The sequence below is a fragment of the Pelodiscus sinensis genome, chromosome 3, assembly GCF_049634645.1.
Source record: "Pelodiscus sinensis isolate JC-2024 chromosome 3, ASM4963464v1, whole genome shotgun sequence".
Lineage (NCBI taxonomy): Eukaryota > Metazoa > Chordata > Testudines > Trionychidae > Pelodiscus > Pelodiscus sinensis.
The window spans coordinates 60697243-60718024 of NC_134713.1; the positions used below are offsets into that span (position 1 = coordinate 60697243).

General features: G+C 41.2%; 1 protein-coding gene across 2 annotated transcripts in view; it reads left to right on the forward strand.

Moving 5' to 3' along the window:
• CYB5R4 (cytochrome b5 reductase 4) overlaps positions 1-20782 on the forward strand; it is an 84791-nt gene that overhangs the window by 5448 nt on the left and 58561 nt on the right. The window contains exons 3-5 of one of the 2 annotated variants that reach the window (XM_075923822.1): positions 8315-8415; positions 11446-11530; positions 17622-17663. In XM_075923822.1, the coding sequence (XP_075779937.1) occupies positions 8315-8415; positions 11446-11530; positions 17622-17663 (228 nt within the window). The remainder of the gene's footprint in view (positions 1-8314; positions 8416-11445; positions 11531-17621; positions 17664-20782) is intronic. The other variant, XM_075923823.1, reaches the window with a different exon arrangement.

Consider the following 20782-nt stretch of genomic DNA (forward strand, 5'->3'; position numbering starts at 1 on the left):
CTCATAGTCCTCATTCATTCACTCCCCTACAGAAATACATAATTATTTCACATAGGCAAGAGGTATAATTGCCTAAGGCATACAACCTAATTCTACTTCTGTTAGTACAAACTTTTAATATTTTATCATATTTTCTTTGTAACACAACCTGTATTTTAATTATTCCTAAGAGCCACAGTGTGATCATGCTGAATCACAAGGATCCTTCTGATCTCTTTCTGCCTTGACATCAGATACAGACATGAGCAGTCTGCCTGATGTATCTGTATCTAAAAGTCTGTTCCTCTCCGCTAACCAAGGGGGGGAGCTTACAAAGTTAGTTTGCTTAGCATTTATTTTCACATTAACTATTACGCTACCTCTGTTTATTCTGTCATTAAGCTACATTACACAAGACATTATTGCATGATAAAATTCTGTTGTCTAAACTGGCTGGGGGTGCACCCCCACCACCTGGGACAGCTCCAACTCTGAGACTCCCATCCCCCCCAGGCATCCTTTAGGGAGGGGGAGCTGAAGTGACTCCCCTCCTCTGATTCATACGGGGACATTGCTGGCTGTTTCGCTTCATTAGGGAGAGAGGGGAAAGTGCACAGTTTGCTGTATTCCTCACTCTCGCTGTGGAGCACAGAAGAACCTGAATCTGCCCCAGGCAGGAAATATACACTTCTCCCCCCCCCCCCCCCCCCGCTGTGCCCATTTGAAGGGTAGTGGTTTACTTCTCATAAAACCAAAAAGAAAAGAGACAATCAAGTAGTCTTCAAAACTCACATAACTGAGCAAATGTTGACAAAGGGCTTAGTGCAGGTTATGGGAGTGCATGGGCTTAGGGCAGGTATGCAGAGAGCCATCTCTGCCTGCTGGCCCCAGCATAGAGCTACCACAGCAGCTCTGTGCTGGGCCAGCGGGGGCTGTGCCTACCCTCCAGCTGTGGCAGCTCTGTGCAGGGGCCGTAGGACGGAGTGCCTCACCCTCCTGGCCATGGCAGCTCTGTGCTGGGGTTTGAAGAGGGAGCGCCTCACCTGTCCCCCTATGGTACCCTGCTGCTCCATGCTGGGGCCAGAGGAAGGGTTGCCTTCCGCCTCCTCCCCCATCCATGGCACCCAAAACCAGAGCTGCCTCACAACTGCTGCTACTCTGGGACAGGTTGTCCTTATGTGGCCCCATTCAGCCTAACCTAGACTTATCCCAGCTGGGGGATATCTCTCCCCCCCCCCCCCCTCTTCCTCAGGTGAGCCTGCTGGAGCAGCAGTAACTATAGCAAGGTGCTTCTCACCTGGCCCCAAGCTACTGTGGTGGGAGATGACTAGGATAGTCCTCTCTCTCCCCCGGTGTAGCCTGCATACTGAGCTCTTCATCCCCATCCCCACTCCAGAGCAATGATCCATTTTATTTTGCAAAAAACAAAAATTGTGTTAAGGACCCAGGCAATGCTGGATAAATCTTCTAGTGAAAATATAAAGTAGGGGTGTTGGAAATCAGTTATATTAATAATCGTGGTTACTTAGTGCTCCCTCAGGGGGCAGGGCTGGCAGCCAATGTGCTCCCATTCCCAGGAAGCCCCCTGCCACCTCACACTGCTGCCTCTGTAGCAGAGGCAATATCATGGGTGGTAGGGGGAGCTGGTTTAGAAACAGGCTGTAGCAGAGGAAGCAGTGCTGGGCGGCAGCATCCCCCATCTGCGAGGGTCCTGAACTCCCTGCAGACAGAGACTGCTTCATGGGATGCTGGGCTTGCTGCAGACAGAATTTGCTCCCTGGGATGATGGCACAGCCTATCTCTTCAGGGAGCTTGGGCCAGAGCACCACCGTGGGGCAGCAGGTGGAAGTCTGTTTTTACACTGGCTCCCCTCATGGATTGGCTTCCGCCTGCTGCCTCTCACTGCTGCCTCTCTAGCAGAAGCCACAGCGCGAGGTGGCTGGTGGCTCCTCTGTGTGCTCTTCATTTAAAAGTCAGACGGGCTGGCTGGGACTGAGCCAGCCTGTCAGGAGTTTATCAGTTAACCGGATAGCCATTATCCCTAATATAAAGCCTTTCACGCTCTTGACGGAATATGGTCAGATATTTCCTTGCTATAATTTTTTAGTGAGATTTAGCATATGGTTGCAGGGAGAAGTGGAACCATGTTCCTTCTGAGGTCAGCTGATCCCTTGCATGTTGGAGTGTTTGGAACTGTTTTGACATACCTCACTTGATGGGTGTTTTGTATTTTACACTCACTTCCCTAGTCTAGAACACTCACACCTGAGTATTTTAGTCCTGTCATATTTATATTAGTTGAAAAGCTTCAGGGGGTAGCCGAGTTAGTCTGCACAGGATAAACGTAAACAACAAATAGTCTGGTAGCACTTTAAAGGCTAACAAAACACTTCTGAAGACAAAAGCTCATGATACCATCTACATGTTTTGTTAGTCTTCAAAGTGCTATCAGACTATTTTTTTTTTAAGTTTATCCTGTACAGACTAACAAAACATGTAGATGGTATCATGAGCTTTCATCTTCAGAAGTGTTTTGTTAGTCTTTAAAGTGCTACCAGACTATTTGTTGTTTTTTAAGTTTATATTAGTTGAGAAATTAGTTGAGAATAGCATATTGAGCATGTAAGTTTGTATTTCTCTTCTTAACACTCCCTCCCGCAGTGGCATTGGATAATTTTGCAGACCAGGTTAGTAATTCTTTATAGACCTCAGTCTTCATAAACTTGTCTGTTTAAGGTGGGACAGCAGTGTCTTTATAATAATGGCCCCTTACTTTCTGGACTAGAAGAGATTGGAATTGTCCTGAGGTAAAGTACTAATTCCTTGAGAAAAGGGGGGGAAAGTGCCATGTCACAATAGCAAATTAGTTGACTCTTTTAAATAGTGGTTTTGATGTACACTGAATGGAGAACATGCCATTCAGAAGTTGGTTTGGAACAAAATACAACATTTACTGCCACGCACTTGTGTGATGTTATTGAATTCTAATGTGAGCATGCAAAATGTTGCAATCACTGTTATATGTTTGCACCAAATATTGTACAAAGTGGGCCAAGTGAGGTGTCTATCGAAAGCTTAGGATTTGCTGATTCTCTTTATGCTATTTTTATGCGTGTGTCATTTTTGCATTTGAAGTTATGAGAATTGGCTCTATACTTGTATTTCAGATGTTTGCTTCTGGTATATTATCAACAGGCTTTGCCCACATATTGTAAAAGGTTGCTAGTCAAGTCATTATCAGCACTTTCCTGACAATGCACCTCAAGTGGTTCCAATCCACATTTGACAAACTTTGTTTTGAAGGGTGTAAAAATACGGTTAATTTACTAATCAAGTAGTTGATAAAATTTTTATTGACTACTTGATTAGTCGACAGGGGAAAGCAGCCTGGCTCAGTTCTGGCCACAGTGTGGCTCTGCAGTTTAAGTGTACTAAGAACCAGGCCAAACCTCTTTTGGTACATTTAAACTGCAGAGCTGCACCAGGGATACGTCCTGGACACGGCGCAAGCTGGAAATGAGCAGGGTTGCCTGCCGGGGCCAGAATAGCCTCTGCCTGCAACCACCCCAGCCATGAAGGGTAGGGGGCTGCTGCTGGAGCAGCCTCTGTCTGTGGCTGGTCCGGGACGCCATGGCACAGGGATTCTGCTGGAGCAGCCTCTGTCTGTGGTTGGCCCAGACCTGCCGCAGGTAGAGGCTACTTTGTGGCAGCTTCCCCTGGCACCTTCCCGCGCTGCTTCCTCTACTCCCATGCTGCTGCTTCTGGTAGAGACAGCAGCGCGGGGGTGGGAGGTAGGTGGCACCATGGAGATTGATACAAAGGCAGCAACGGAGGGGCAGGGAAATGCGAGTAGTTGACTTAATCAATAATCCCAGGCTTATCGCTTAGTTGACTACTCGCATACATCCCTACTACAGACGAGCATGTAAGCAATGGCTGCTGCCAAAAAAAGGACTGAGTCATGTATGAACAGGTGGCTTGCTCATGTGACAAACTCCATTTTGGGAGTTACTTTCACACAGTGAGAACAATAGAATTCCGCCAACATGGGAAAGGTTATAAAAAGGGCCCTAGAGGTTCCTCCATATTTTTATTCTCGCTCATCACTTCTACAGCATCTTTCAATAGACACCCCACTTAGCCCATTTTGTACAAGATTTGGTGCAAACATGTAACAGTGGTTGCAACAATGTTTTGTATGTTCATGTGAGAATTCAATAACCTCACAACTTGATCTAGGACGTACTTGCAAAAGCACAGTGGTAGACTAGTTAAAAGGAAACTTGATTACTATGGTATCTCTTGCATCTCATTCTTCTTCCAGAAAGAGTATCATCTTCCTGTAGAATAGTGATAGAAATGTAGCCGTGTTAGTCTGGGGTAGCTGAAGCAAAATGCAGGACAATGTAGCACTTTAAAGACTAACAAGATGGTTTATTAGATGATGAGCTTTCGTGGGTTAGACCCACTTCCTCAGATCAAATAGTGGAAGAAAATAGTCACAACCATATATACCAAAGGATACAATTAAAAAAAATGAACACATATGAAAAGGACAAATCACATTTCAGAACAGGAGGGGGATGCGGGGGAGGGGGGAGGAAGGAAGGTAAGTGTCTGTGAATTGATGATATTAGAGGTAGGGAGAGTGGGATGTCTGTGAGCTAATGGTATTAGAAGTGATAATTGGGGAAGCTATCTTGGTAATGGGTAAGATAGTTTGAGTATTTATTCATTCCTTCCCGGAGAGTGTCGAATTTTAATATGAATGACAGTTCAGAGGATTCCCTTTCAAGTGCAGATGTAAAAGGTCTTTGTAGCAGAATGCAGGTGGTTAAGTCATTGAGAGAGTGCCCTTTCTGGTTAAAATGGCAAGAAATTGTTTTTCCTTTGTGATCTTGTCTGATATCTGTTTTGTGGGCATTAATCCTTTGGCGAAGTGTCTGAGATGTTTGTCCAATGTACATAGCAGACGGACACTTTCGGCACATAATAGCATAAATTATATTTCTGGATGCGCAGGAATATGTGTTCTTGATCTTATAACTCACTTGGTTAGGTCCAATAATGGTATCAGCAGAATGAATATGTGGACAAAGCTGGCAACGGGGTTTGTTGCAAGGGAAGGTACCAGGGTTGGTATTAGTGTGGTATGTCCTGTGGTTGTTGGTAAGAATCATCTTGAGGTTAGGTGGTTGTCTATAGGAGACTATGGGTCTGTCTCCCAGAGCCTCTTGGAGTATGGTATCCTGTTCCAGTATAGGCTGTAGTTTATTGATAATGTGTTGGACAGGTTTAAGTTGGGGGTGGTAGGTGATGACAAGTGGTGTTCTATTGTTGGTTTTCTTGGGTCTGTCTTGAAGTAGATGGTTTCTAGGTATTCGTCTGGCTCTTTCAATTTGCTTTTTTATTTCTCTGGGTGGGCAGTTGAGATTTATAAATGCTTGGTAGAGATCCTGAAGCTTCTGGTCTCTGTCAGTGGGATTAGAGCAGATGCGGTTGTATCGAAGGGCTTGGCTATAGACGATGGATCGTGTGGTGTATTCTGGATGGGAGCTGGAAGCATCCCCCTCCTGTTCTGAAATGTGATTTGTCCTTTTCATATGTGTTCATTTTTTTAATTGTATCCTTTGGTATATATGGTTGTGACTACTTTCTTCCACTATTTGATCTGAGGAAGTGGGTCTGGCCCACGAAAGCTCATCATCTAATAAACCATCTTGTTAGTCTTTAAAGTGCTACATTGTCCTGCATTTTGCTTCATCTTCCTGTAGTCAGTCCAAAGCACAACTGCAAAATCTTTCTTTCCAGCTACTCTGAGAGTTTCTCTACATTCTGGCTTTGCCTCTCCAAAATATCCTTTATGGTTCTCATTTTTACAGAACTCTATTACACTGCTTCTTTATTCACCTTAACCATAATTGCCTCCTTCAATTCCACCTATTCTTTATGCTCAAAAGGTTTTTTTAAAAAAAATAAAGCATTTCTCTTAATTTTTCAGACTTCTTTGTTGCCGCTCCTGGTTTCAGCTGGGGAGATAAACTAAGGCTCAGGGCATTAGCCATGGTGGGAGGTGGGGGGAAAGTGTGAGTGCTGGGACTGAAATCAGCATCCCATCTTCCATAACTCAAACCCTGAGCATTGGTGCTGAACCTGGGAATGGAGCTGTAGGGCTGAAGCTGGGAGCCCTTGGCCTTCCAAGAGTCAGAAGCCCTTCCCTCTCCCCATCCAGCAACACCCGTGGTCCGGTAGAATCCCGGATTAGGGAGGTGCAACCTGTACTAACACTGTATGTCTCCTACAGTTATTTTGAGTTTTTCATGCTTGGTCATTTGGGGCCTAATCAAAGCCCATTGAAGTCAATGGGAATCTTTTGCTTTCATTCTGTAGGCCTTGGATTAGACTTATGTGCATAAGAAGGGACCATACCAAACATAAGTGATGGCAGAAAATAGAATGAAGAATATTTTGATAGGACACCGAAATGGAGGCCTGGAAAGAGCAGAGGGAGTGGGATGAAGATATGATTACAGATGGAGGCTATGGCAAAATGTGAAGGGCTTTGAGAGGGCAGAAAAAGCACAGACTTGATACTGAAGAAGAAGAATGCTAAATAGATTTGGGGAAGGAGTGTGTGTTGGGGATCAGGGCAAGGTATCAGTGGAGGAGGGAAGTTGAGAAACTTGGTTATGACAGTACTGGAATAGTCAGAGCAGATGGATTGTGAAGAAAGGCAGACATGACTGATATAGATTGAGATGCAAGTTGGACATGCATTTGCAGAGTCTGGTAGAAGACAGATAAGAGATTGAATGAGGGTAGTCAAACTGGAGGTTGTCATAATGCATGTAGCAGTAGCATTTAGCTCATAATAATGGTGCCCTAATAATCTGGGTTTTCACTAACAAAATAGTCTCCTCGTATGCAGTAATCACTTCTGCACACAAGATGGTGTAGTTAGCAAATTCAGCAGAAGAATAATCTTACAAACTAGGAAATGTCAAGGTGTATTTGCAGCATTTTCCTTTTTCATCCATACGTATCAGTTGTCTTAAGCTTTTTTATTGAATTTATAACTTTATCAGACTATGCATAGGCAGCATTCTGTTTTTCTTTATTTTATGCAAGAAGCATCTACAGTATGTAGACGTCTGACCTATTGCCACCAAAATTAGTAGTAAAAACTAAGGACATTGGATATAATTTAATTTAATAATCATGTAACAATACTAAATCTTAGCTGTTACACGATTATTTAATGGGCCCCGGGGGCAGGGCTTGCAGCAAGTGTGCTCCTGGGGAACCTCCTGCCACCCTGTACAGCTGCCTCTATATCAGAGGCAGCATCGCAGGGTGGCAAGCAGGAGTTGGTCTGTGAGGGGAGGCAGTTTGCATCCCACAGTGCAGCCTCTGTCAGCAGTGAGCCCAGGCCATTTCTCCTTGCTGCCTCTGTGGAAGGCAGCAAAGGAGGGGGCAGGCAGTTCTGCAGAGCCAGCACAAATGAAGAGCCAGCTTAAAAACTGGCTCCCAAGGCATATTGGCTCCTCCCTGCCTCACCCTGTCCCCCTTCTGATGGAGAGGTAGCAGAATAAAGAATTCACTTCTGTACTAAAGGGTCATTTTCAGATCAGTTAAACTTTCTCAAGCTGTAATCTTCAGGTGTAAATGTTGGAACTAAACTTGGGCTAAAGTGGTTCAGTTTTTGAGGACAAGGAGTAGAAAAAATGCTTGTTGGGAGGATCTGTATTTTAACAGCTCTGGTGTCTTAGCAGGGAGTGACTAGAATGTTGATAGGACCTAATTAGGGATGTAAGCGACTAGTCGACTATTCGATAAGCAAAAGCTTATCAGATAGTTGACTAGTCCCTCAACTAGTCACTCTCCCCTCCCCGGGGAGAACAGGAACTGGTCCTGGGGAGAGCCGGTTTAAAAGCCCATTTCCCCCTAGCACTGTCTCCGTGGAAGGCAGCGGGGTAGCAGGGTTCTTAGGGTTTTTATCAGGGTTGTTTACAAGGTTGACTAACCTTAAACAGGACTGGATTTTTAGGCTAATATTATTGCTCCTTTAAATAAAATAAAATAGCTGTTGTGTGACGTATAGGGATATAGATTTTTCTAATCTGCTTCTTGTAACGTTCTTGTTTATTTTTGTCTTACTGGAGCATTAAAGTATAGTGCAGTCATATTTAATATTTTTTAGCCAATATTGCTGCTGTTTCCCCATGACTAAAGAACATTGAAATACTTGAACGTATTTGGAGAAAGCAGTTTTATAAAGCACGCTTTTAATTGGAGAATTATTTGCTGTAATTTATACATCCATTTTTTGATCCAGGGCTGGTGTATAATGTCACTCCATATATGGAGTATCACCCAGGTGGTGAGGATGAGCTAATGAAAGCAGCGGGAACAGATGGTACAGATCTCTTTGATCAGGTAAGAATACTGGAAGTGAATGATACCTTGTTAAAAGTGTTCTGAAAATTATAGTGTATGGAGGGAGGATGGGAAACAGTTACAAAAACACATTCAAGATTTGGGTTCCAATACACAAAATTGTTTAAGCATATGCACAGTATTACACATATGGTGAAGTTTTTTTTTATTAAGTTGTTCGCTATCTCAAGGTATTAGCTGTTAGCCAACAAGATGTGTTGTGCTCCAAGATTGTTGACTATTAGTCCATGCTGATTTGATTTTAATTGTTTGCCTAGTGATGTATGGGCACTTCAAACTGTGTCTCATATTACTTTTTAATAGCAACTGCCATATCAGCTTAAAATGGCAGACCTTTCTTAGTGAAGGTTTGTTATCAGAAAGCTAAGTACTTATATGCTCTTTTGTCCATGAACTTACGTGTTCTGCTAGTGAACACAGTTCAATTTCACCAAGAGCCACTCCTCACTGGACAGGGAAAGATGGAAGGAAATAGCAAGGGAGGCATCGTACACCAATGAGCGTCAAGCCCATGGTTGATGATGATGATGAAGAGAAATTTGTGTATTTGCAATTACTCCTATATCATTGGGTTTTAAACTAGCCTCAGCAGATCTTTAGTGGACTGTGGCTGTTCTGATTAGCCTGTTTCTCTCTTGTTTCTGGCACGCTCTTAATTGTCTCCAGGATCTTCCTGATGGCACTGCAGCAGCCCCTCCCCTGGTCACTCTGAGAACAGAAAACCAGTGGGTTTTTTTAAGAAAAAAGGTGACGGTACTCCAGGTTCAAAGTTGTTAAGCAAAAAAAGCACTGCAGAAAACTCTTCATCCAGTGGCTAGTCAGGATGTAAGCGACTAGTTGAGTAGTCAGCTATCTGATAAGCAGAAGCTTATTGGATAAATGAGTAGTCACTCGACTAGTCTATTAGAGAGAGGAAGGAAGCAGGGGAGAGGGGGAGTAAAAGACAGTTCTCCTCAGCACAGTCTCCGTGGGGAACAGGGGAGGCAGAGGGGTCTCTACTGCTGCACCTTTCTCTTTGAAATATACAAGAGCCACAGGCAGGCCTTGTATATTTCAAAGGGAGAGGCGCGGGAGCAGGGACTGAAGCAGTGGACTGCTCTTTTACACTTCTAAGGGAGAAGTGCAGCAGGATAGTGAGCGTGTCCGCTCTGCCTTCCATCGACTAATTGAGTAGTGGATGAAAATTCCATCAACTACTCGATTAGTTGGTTAATCAAAATTTAACATCCCTAGTGGTCAATATATTTACCTTATGTCAAACTACTGTTGCCCGTTGGTTTGGGTCTGTCAAAGTTTATATAAGATTAGGAGTGGTAGAAACTACTTGCTTTTGGAAATAACTTCTTTGACCCAGTGTTCCATGCTGCATATCATTTTTAATCTCTCAAAAGCTGTTGCAGTTTAAGTGTTTTGTATAAAGGGTTTTAAACACAAAGGAATATACACACAGTCACATGCTAGTTCAGCTTTATATGACTTGATTATAAGGTAACTTAATTGACATCTGCTTACTGAAGGACTAAATTTAACCAGGGTGAAGCGTATGTGGGAGCATCCCTCGTATAATCCAGTTATTTTATGCTGAAAAGAAAATTTATCTTGATACATTCCACAATATATAGCTATACTGGAAGTACCCAACTTATGAATGAGTTGTGTTCCAAAAGTTTGTAAGTCAGTTGTTTGGAACACGGAATGCAATTTCTCATGGAAACAATGTTATAAATGGTAGTTAGGTTCCCAGCTTAGCCAGCCAAAGCCTATTTAATCCATAATGTTGCTGAAATACTGTATATCTGCAATAAAAATAGTAACCATAATTTATTTAATTTGAATGCTGGTGGTCGAGGAAAGGCAGGTTTAATTAGAAGAGGATGAATATATAAATGGAGATTATGAAGGGAACTTGTGGGCATCTCTTCCTCCCCCTTCCACCTCATGGTGGGTTCTGCACTGGTTCCTGTGGCCTGCCCCATCCCCCTTTCTCCCCACTCACAAAGAGGCGACAAATGGCACGAGCACAGGTCGGAGGACTCTGAACGAGTGGAGTCTGGACACATAAGCATTCATAATAAATCATTATTCAAAAAAATTCAGGAGTAACTTGAAAAACTGCTGAATCGAAATACTTGCAAAGCATGAATTATTCTTTACAAATTACAATATCTCCCATTTTTTGAGGGCCCAGGAAAGAAAGATGATCTGTTGTCTTCCAATACTCAAGACAATGAAACAAAATGAACATTTAAAATCAAACTGATTAAAATCAGGTCTTTAGGTATGAGCTAAAATCTCAGTGACCCTAATGCTTCCACCTGTATTAATTAATATAGCATGCCAACGTCTAACAAGTGTATTCGATAAACTTAAAAAACAACAAATAGTCTGGTAGCACTTTATAGACTAACAAAACATGTAGATGGTATGATGAGCTTTCATGGGCACAGCTCACTTTTTCAGATGACTGGAGTTTTGAGTTTAGGATGTCCAGACCCAAAATAAATAGGGGAGAACAGAGAGGCAGGGAAGGAAAAAAATGGAAGGAGGCGGGAAACAAGAAGCAGAGGGTATGTAAATATCAAATGGAAAACCAAACAGGCAAAACTGGTAATCTATAAGCATCTTAAAATGTGATGGTTAAAAGAAGCCGATAAGAATCATAGGATAGCTATTAGAGAAGAAGAGTACTAACACAAGAATCTACACAGACAAAGAGCTGTTGGCACCTTCATGGTTTGTTTGGTTGATAACGTCCCAGCCGTCCATTATTTCGATTGAGGCCATAGGTGTGAGAATTAAATTTGTAGATGAATTGTAATTCCAACCCTTTTCTGTGCATTTGGCTTCTCGAATTGGTCTGTAACAAGACAGCCACTTGGAGATCTTTTAAAGTTTGAGTCACCAAAATAAAATCTGATCTTCTTTTTCTTACCTTTATAGTCACAGAAATATGATCAGAATCATTAATATTTCTAAAATATATGAAAACTACACTTTTCTTTCTTCCAGGTTCATCGTTGGGTTAATTATGAATCTATGTTGAAAGAATGCCTTGTTGGAAGAATGGCACTGAAACCTGTTGCTGCTACTTCAGGTACGTTTTATAAAATGGAATATTTTAAAATAAAATACATTAGAAATTGTATTATTTAAAAGTTTTGGGATACCAGAAACACTCAGTTTTTGCGGGTGGAGGGGCCTGTGAAGTGAGGGAGAAGATTTAGTTACCTATATCTGACTTTCTTGAAGCCATCTGATTAAAGATGGAACTAAATTCTCCCTTGTTTTCTACCATAATTGATGGGGGGAGGGAGCATGCCTTTACTAGCTCCCCCACCCCCTTTTCCACTCAGGTCCCTCCAGTTGGCCAGTTACCAGGATCTTCCAATTCCTGGGGTTGGGGAGCTTCAACTAACTCTTCCCCCCACTTTCCATCCAGATCCCTCCAACAACGTCATTGCTGGGACCTTGCCAATCACCCCTCTTCCCTCTCCCCCCCGTAGGGGGGGGGTAAGGTGGACTATAATGATGGGGGAGTATTTTTGTGGTGTACCCATCATCATCATCATCGCCTTTTGTGCCCACTGATGTATAGGGAAGCAACAAAGGTCCTCCACTTCTGTCTCACTGGCCAGCCTCTCAATAGTGTCCCAAGTGTGATTCATACTCTTCATTTCTACTTCAACGGTCTGGCGCCATGTTGTCGTGAGTTGTCCTCATTTCCGCTTCCCTTCAGGGGTCCAGTGCACGGCAGTCTTTGTGATGGAGCTTCCATCTTTTCTGAGCATGTGCCCAATCCATTTCCAGCATCTTTTCATAATGATGGTGGCCATGTCATTTTGTTTGCACCACACAAGCAGGTCCTGATTTGAAATTATTCTTGGCCAGAAAATACGGAGGATCCTCCGAAGACTTCTGGTGTGAAAAGTTGACAATTTATCATCCGCCAGCATTCTGGTCCATATAATAATGTTAATAAAACACAGCTCTGATAAAACTTCAGTTTAGTATGGATAATGTACTGTGATGACTTCCATGCAGAATTCAGACTCATGAAAACATTTCTGGCTTGTCTGAGTCTGCGCTGGATATCGCCTCCGCCTTGCCTAAGTATGTAAAACTCTGTGATAGATAGGTTGTGGCCATCGATCTTCGCTGGTGCTGGTGCCTAAATATTTATGGTCATGACTTCTGTCTTCTTCTGGCTAACTCTTAGTCCGACCTGTTTACTGACGGTGCAGAGTTGATTTGTCTTCTCTTGCATATGACGATGCATATGAGAGAGCAGCACAAGGTCATCAGCAAAGTCAAGATCCTTTAATATGGAGAAGACAGTCCATCTAATGCCTCTTGGCTTGTCTTCTGTTGTATGCCGCATAACCCAGTCTATGACTAAGTTAAAAGGCATTGGAGACATGACGCATCCCTGCCTTACTCCATGCTTAACTTAGAAGTGTAGATCATTGTTTCCCACACTGCATGTGAAATTGTTATAAAAGCTCTTAATGAACTGTACTACTTGTTGTGATATTTTATATGCTTGCAGAATATGCCAAAAACTATCCCTATGAATGCTGTCAAAGGCTTTTTCAAAATCCATAAAGTTGATGAACTGCCTCTGCTATTCAGTGCATTGCTCAATGAAGTTATGTAGTACGAAAATTTGATCTACTCACCCCCTTCCTTTGTGAAAACCAGCTTGTTCTTTCCTCAGTGTACCAATCATAGAAATCCCTAAACACGCCAGCTTGCTTATATATCGTGCACCTCTCTATTAAGTCTTCCCCCAACCATTTATTGATTACTGTATGCCTTCTTTTATGGAGTACCTGCGCTGAATGTCCGATACAAGGGGGCACAAGCTATTAGTTACCTATGTCTGATTTTCCCCAAGCCATCTGTTTAAATACAGCTCCATCCTTAGCCATAGACTTCTATACATCCCACTGTTTAGTACCAGTTTGTCAGTCACTCAGAAGCAGCAAGTTCAGACAGATCATCTTCTCCTTTTATCACAAGATGCTATTTTTGATTTTCCCCACGTATTCTGACAGCTGCACTGGTTTACTCCCTTTGATGATGTAAAACAATGTGGAAAGCCTCCACTCATTTTCATGTGTTATTTCCAATAGATGTTTGTTGAAAGCCCAAGACACTCATTGAGTCACACTTCATAGCATGTGATCTGTTTTATTAGGCAGTTTGAATAAGCGCAGGTGGTGGTGCACAAGAAAATGTTTCCCTATCTGTGCTTCTTGGAGTTAATTGAACCTTTGAGTCTGAAGTTTTTATATGGAAATACATATTGAAGATAATACATTGTTGCTTTGGATCACTGGATGAAATGTGTAAGTTGTCTTAAAAAGAGGCTTCAGTGTCTGTTGTATTCCTTCTACCTTCTAGTGATGATCAAATAGCTAGTAACAGCCTATATAGATAAGAAAATAGCTGAAAAGCAAGTACTATTTTCTAATAGTAAATATGAAAAAAGTAGTGTGGAAACAATGTTAATATAGAGAGTTAACATGCACACTTTTAAGTGGCATGTAATTTACTTTTTAAGCAATAAGTCTCCCATATCCAGCTCCTAGTAAACAATGCTAGCAGGCATTTTAACGAGGATGCAATAAGTCCTTACTAAAGTTATATTTTTAAGGCCATATTTAGGACCATACCAAATTCACAGCCATGAAAAAAAGTCTCAGATCATGAAATACGGTCTTTTGTGTGCTTTTACCCTAAAGATTTAGTGGGGAGATGGTTTCTCAAATTGGGGTCCTGACCCAAAAGGGAGTTGTAGGGTAGTATTGCAGAGGTTTTTTTTTAGGAGAGTTGTAGTATTGCCACTGTCATTTTTCAATGACCTTTAGAACTGGACACTTAGATAATGGAGGCTGCTAATTAAGGGAAATAAAATGCAGGACAATGTAGCACTTTAAAGACTAACAAGATGGTTTATTAGATGATGAGCTTTCGTGGGCCAGACCCACTTCCTCAGATCAAATAGTGGAAGAAAGTAGTCACAACCATATATACCAAAGGATACAATTAAAAAAATGAACAAATATGAAAAGGACAAATCACATTGCAGAACAGAAGGGGGATGCGGGGGGGGGGGGGGGGGGAAGGGGGAGGAAGGAAGGTAAGTGTCTGTGAATTGCTGATATTAAAGGTAGGGAGAGTGAGATGTTTGTGAGTTAATGGTATTACAGGTGCTGAGAGCTACAGTCAGCAGCGCAGATGTAAAGGTGGCAATACTGTATCATGTCATTCTGCACTGCTGCTACTGCTGGTTGCTCTGCTTTCAGGTCTGGGCTCTTGGTCAGCAGCCACCAATCTCCAGCTGTGGTCAATCATTTGTTTGCTTCAGTGCTATTTCTTTCCTGTGCATTTTTTTTTCTTTCTTTTGACTTCTCTTTGCTTACTCCACCATGATATGCTGAAATCTTGTCCTCCTTAGCCATATCTGCAACATAGGACTTTGCTTTGCAGTGGACTAGTGGTGTGAGAGTGACTGTCTGATTTGTTTATTTTTTTGAAAGAACAAAATGTTAAATATTTTACTTGAAAGTGTATCAAGGTATATTTTGCTGCATGTTTATTATTACAAGTAAATAGCATTAAATGATTTACATTCCCCAATTTGCTGCTGTGTTTATAATCATTTAATGTTAGGGTCTCCGATAAATACCCTTCAGTCAAGGCCACTTTTGACAGTTAAAATAGGATAATATTTTCTTTAAAAAAATGGAATATAAAATAAAAGCTTTTCAAAAGCAGCAATTTCTTTCTGGGGAGAGAAATAATTTCCCAATATAAACTTTTATCACAAAAGATTATTTTGCTGTTCTCTTCAATTTGTAATTTAGCAAGACTATCTTAGGCCTTAATGTGTCTGAAAGTTAATATTTAGTTGAGAAAATTATCCTGCTGAAAGCCATTTCATTGTGAAGTTGGTGATATTTTTCTAATCTGTTCAGAGTTCAGCTGCGATTGAAGTACAGGCAGTCCCCGGGTTACGTACAAGATAGGGACTGTAGGTTTGGTCTTAAGTTGAATCTGTATGTAAGTCGGAACTGGCGTCCAGATTCAGCCGCTGCTGAAACCGACCAGCGGCTGACTACAGGAAGCCCGAGGCAGAGTTGCTGTGCCCTGGGCTTCCTGGAATCAGCTGCTGATCAGTTTCAACAGCGGCTGAATTTGGACGCCTGGGACAGAGCAGCTGGGGCGCTGCTGGGTAGGTCCCCGCAGCGCCGCACCTCAGTGCTGCGGGGACCAACCCAGCAGCACCCCAGCTGCTCTACCTCAGGTGTCCCCAAGTCAGCCACTGCTGAAACTGATCAGCGGCTGATTCCAGGAAGCCCTGGGCAGAGCAATTCCGGGGCGAGAAAAGCTGCTCCGCGTCTCCCTGGTCTGCTGGGGGGGAGCTCCCCCCCAGCAGACCAGGGAGATGGGGAGCAAAGCCTTGGAGGACGCCGGCAGCGGGACAGCCGCGGCGCGTCTGGGCTGTCCCGCTGCCCGTGTGCTCCATGACTTTGCTCCGTGTCTTCCTGGTCTGCTGGGGGGTCTCCCCCCCCCCCAGCAGACCAGGGAGACGCGGAGCAGCTTTTCTCGCCCCGGAGGACGCGGGCGGTGGGACCGCGGCGCATCTGGGCGTCCCGCCGCTCCCGTCCTCCGGGGCGAGAAAAGCCCTGTTCGTAACTGTGGATCCGACATAAGTCGGATCTGCGTAACTCGGGGACTGCCTGTAATGAAAGTTCTGCTGCTTTGGTGGCAAAAGGCAGAGATTGTAATAAAACTAAGACAGGTTTTATTAGAGTTTTCTAGAGAATGATAAGAGACAGCTATTGTATATATTACACAGTTCTGAAGGGATGTCACAGCACTCTAGGATCTAATTTATTTTTCAAATGTAAACTTTCCTCAGATGACTAGAAATACTCTGTTCATGTTTGACGGTTTGTGTCATGATTCAGCAAATATTTGATTAGAACCTACCTTGACCATTTTGTTTTGTAGATTTCACTTGTAAAGCCATTGCATTTTTAATATGCTTCTGTAGATGTCATCTAGTAAAAGTGTAAATTAATAGGGAAAACAGTAAAAATAGTTCAAGATTAGTTCAACTAAAATTTTTAGGTGAGAAGAGCATTTTTCTACTTCTGCACAACAGTGAATTGTTTCTTGTAAGTTTTGAAGTGAAATAAATGAGTCCAACCCTAGAAGATTTAGAACAAACATTAAATTTGAATATTTAAACCAAATATGTATCTTTATCATAGGTAGCACTATCATCTTATAGTTAACTTTTCCTGTTGCTTTCCATGATAAGATGGTGTTTGGAGTTATCTATATCTTTGTCAAACTTTAACAATTTGGGGTAAAAATGTCAATGTTAGGTGTTTACTTCTCTCAGATTTTTGAAAATTTCAGCCAAAAAAAACCAAAAAAAACCCCACACAGTTGTTTCTGAGAATTAGAGGAAATTGCATTGTTTTCAGATGATAGAAATGAATTCTTATAACTGCTTTGTTGAGAAGCTCTAGTGTTTCCGTGCTTTGATCAAGGGCTTGACATTTGGCGGGGGAGTCACTCTTGTAGTAGGGAAAACTGCATGTTTGGCCAAGTTAGCCCCCCAAAATGGATTACACGCAAGTGCAGTAGAGCTTTGTTAGTTTGTTACAGTCTCTGAAGATTCCATCTGTACTAAATATGCTACATTCCAGGACACTCTGCTGCAGTTGTCTGTACAACCATAATTCAGCCCCACTGTGTATAGACATTATGATAGTCTTTAAATACTTAATCACATAACATTTTTTCCCATGGGGTCCTTGTTTCATTCAGTATACTGTGTATTAGGTACAGTATACCTTAATTCTAACATTTTCTAACTTTTGAGGGATTGACTGAAACGTTTAGTTTTCTTCTAAACATAGTATTGCATGCAATATATAAAATAGCTAAACGGCTGAACATCATTTCCTTTTGTCTGTTCTATTTTATGAGCTTTGAGAAATTTTATTCTGGTTAATCTGTTTGAATCCTTTGTAACTTGATTTTTGTCTCTTACTTTTTCATGGCCCCAAAGCGTTTTTCTTTGTCAGATATATTTGAGTACTGTGTGTTAATCATAATATCGGCCTAGTATTTTGGTCATTATTGGCTTTCTTGCATCCTTGCAGAGACTTGTTGCACTCTACCTGAAGAGAAGAAAGCCTTAAATGGTAAGTTTTCAAATGGTAAGAATTTGAAACTTAAACTAATGAATATTCAAGGAACTTAATAGGAGAAACAACCATTTATCTGGTCAACTTTGCATTATACATTTTGAAGTATGGTGTTTCTGCTGTAGGGACTGTTGGACAACTGTAAGAATTACAGTTGACAAAATCCTAAGTAGGATTTTTGATTTCAGCACTAAAAGATATTTTACCCTAGAGAAGTTTACTTTTCAGTTGGTACTTGGTTTTAAAATTCTGAGTGCCGCTATAAAAATACAGTCTGGAACTCTTCTTTTATATCATTTCAAAGTATTTGCTCCTGCCTACTTTGCTACTTGAATGATGCTTTCTCCTCTCATTCTTCCTCTCCTATTTACATGTTTTCTTTCATGCTGTTCCTTTGTGCTGAATGTTCTTTCTATCTTGGTTCTCCAAGGCCATCTAAAAGACACTTTCTTTTTTGCTTTGATTAGTATCTGTAAGAAGTCATAAAAAATAGAACTTCTGTATTTATTAAAGATATGTATATAAACATACATCTTATAACCTTAAACCTAGCTACTCTCTTCATGGATTTTCCCAGAATGCCATTATCACTTATACATTTTAGATTATACATTCTGTTTGGCGGGGAGCCTCTTTACAATGCCAAGTACCTTTTCAAAACCTAATAAATCATACTTCAATGGCAGAAGGGATTAGATGACACATTTTATTATACAGTGCAGTCTGACATCACAGTTCTTAAATGTCCCATGATTGCTATCCACAAAATTGTAATTGCTATACATTGTAATCTAAATAGAAGGTTAATTGTAATCTGCTCCTGGGTCTACCTTCTCTTTCTTTTTCTACTTCTTTATCACGTTGATCCACAATTTGCTTAGAGCTTCCTCTGAGCTGTGAAATTTGTTCAGTCTCACTATGACTGGAAATAGAAGTGGAGTCTTGGACCAAAGAACAAGTGAGTTTGATATCCCCAAATCCCCCTTCTCTTACCCAGATATTCAGAAAAAAACATGCTTCTCTGCAGCTCAACTTCTTAATGAGATCACCAATACATTAGCAAGAAATCATAAGCATAGTGTTTTGTTCGTTCAATTACCTTTCTGACTTGGAAGCAGAACATAGTCCAGGAACACTAGAAAATGATGGTTCTGAGCCCTAAAACCTCTGGAATAAATTTTAACTTGCAATTTTTGTAGTATTAGTGCTGATCATAGAAATGTAGGCTGGAAGGGATCGTGAGGAGATCACAAATTCCTGTGCTGGAGCAGGATGAAGTAAATTTAGAGTAGACCATTCCTGATCAATTTAACCTGTTGGTAAAAACTTCCAAAGATAGGGATTCTTCAACCTTACTTGGAAGCCTTTTTCTAGTACTTTACTTAACTCTATCCCTCTAGCAGATAAATCCATTTCTACTTCTCCTACATTCAGTAAACATGCAATACAATTCATGTTCAATAACTCTTAATATATTTGAAAATTGTTATCAGGTCTCCCCCCTTGTTCTTCTTTTCTCAAAACCATATGCCCAGTTGTTTAATCTTTCTTCATAGGCCACATTTTAAAAATCTTCTATCATTTTTGTTGCTGTCCTCTGGACTCTCTAGTTTGTCCACTTTTTTTCCTAAAGTATGCTATCGAAAATTGGACGCAGTACTTCAGATGAGGTTCACCACAGCCAAATAGAGAGGGGCAGTTACTTCTTGTAACTCTTCCATTAATGATCCTTTGCAGCTGGACCACATTGACTCTTATTCAGTTTGTAATGAGCTCTAAACCTCAGATTGTCTTCAGCAATTGTAGCACCTAGCCATTTATTCTCCATTTGTACTTGTGAATTTGATTATATTATGTGAAGTACTTTGCACTCATCTTTACTAAATTTAATCTTGTGGATTTCAGAGTAATTTCTCTAATTGGTGAAGGTTGTTTTGAATTCTAATCCTGGTCTCCAAACTGCTTGCAATCCATATCAACTTTGAATCATTTGCACATTTTATAAGCATTTTCTCTTCTCCATTATCCAAGTCATTAATGAAAATATTGAATAGGAATGGAATCTTTTGCGACCCACTAGATGCACTTCCCATTTTGAAACCAATCCATTGGTATACTAATTTTTGAGTTTGGTTTTTCAACCAATTGTACACTTTCATTATAGTAATTTCATCTAGACCACATTTCCTGAAGTTTATTTGGAAACCCACAATTCTTATTCACAAAGCAGGAGAAGTAAGAATTGTGAGTTTTGAAATAAACCGTCAGTATCAATAGCTAACTTGTGGTGATTTATTTTTCTACTCCCTTCTTGCAGAATTACCTTCAAAGGTATGTTTTTCCCATTTTCTTTCATCGGTTTTGCCAAATGTTATCGGTCATTTATCTCCCCAGAATCATTTCGGGTTTCACTTTTATAACATTAACATTCCCTTTACCTTATTTTCTCTTTTACTCTTAAGTGCTTTTAGTTCGTGCTATTTCTTCTTTTCTTCTAAGCCCTGTGGTTTAGTACTGGAAAAGTGGTCATACATTCTTAGATGTTTAAGACCAGAAGGGAATTTTAGCGCATCTATGCCTTTTTAACAGAGGCATAGAATTCTACTCAGTTATGCTTTTAGTGTGCCCAATAACTTGTGCTTGACTAAAGACGACTATTTAGAAAGGCATCTAGTCTTGATTTGAAGACACCAGGAGTTGGAGAACCCACCTTTTCCCTTGGTAGTTTGTTGTAGTGATTTTTACCACCCATATTGGCAAAAATGTACTAGACTTAAATTTTCTTGTAATGGTTTTGTCCGTGTTTAATAATATGCTACATTCATATTGTAGTCTCCTTTAAAAGTTTTTAAAACATAGATAGGCACAATTAGGCCTTAGTCTTAGAAACTGTCATACAGCACTTACAGGACCATCATAAACAAATATGGGAAAAACAGCCTGGATGGAGCTACTGTAAGATGGGTGCAAAACCTGTTGGAAAACCATTCCAAGAGAGTTATCCATGGTTCACTGTCATGCTAGAAGAGCATAATGAGTGGAATCCCACAGAGATCAAATCCGGGTCTGTTTAATGTCTTCATAAATGATTTAGATAATGGCATAGAAAGCACACA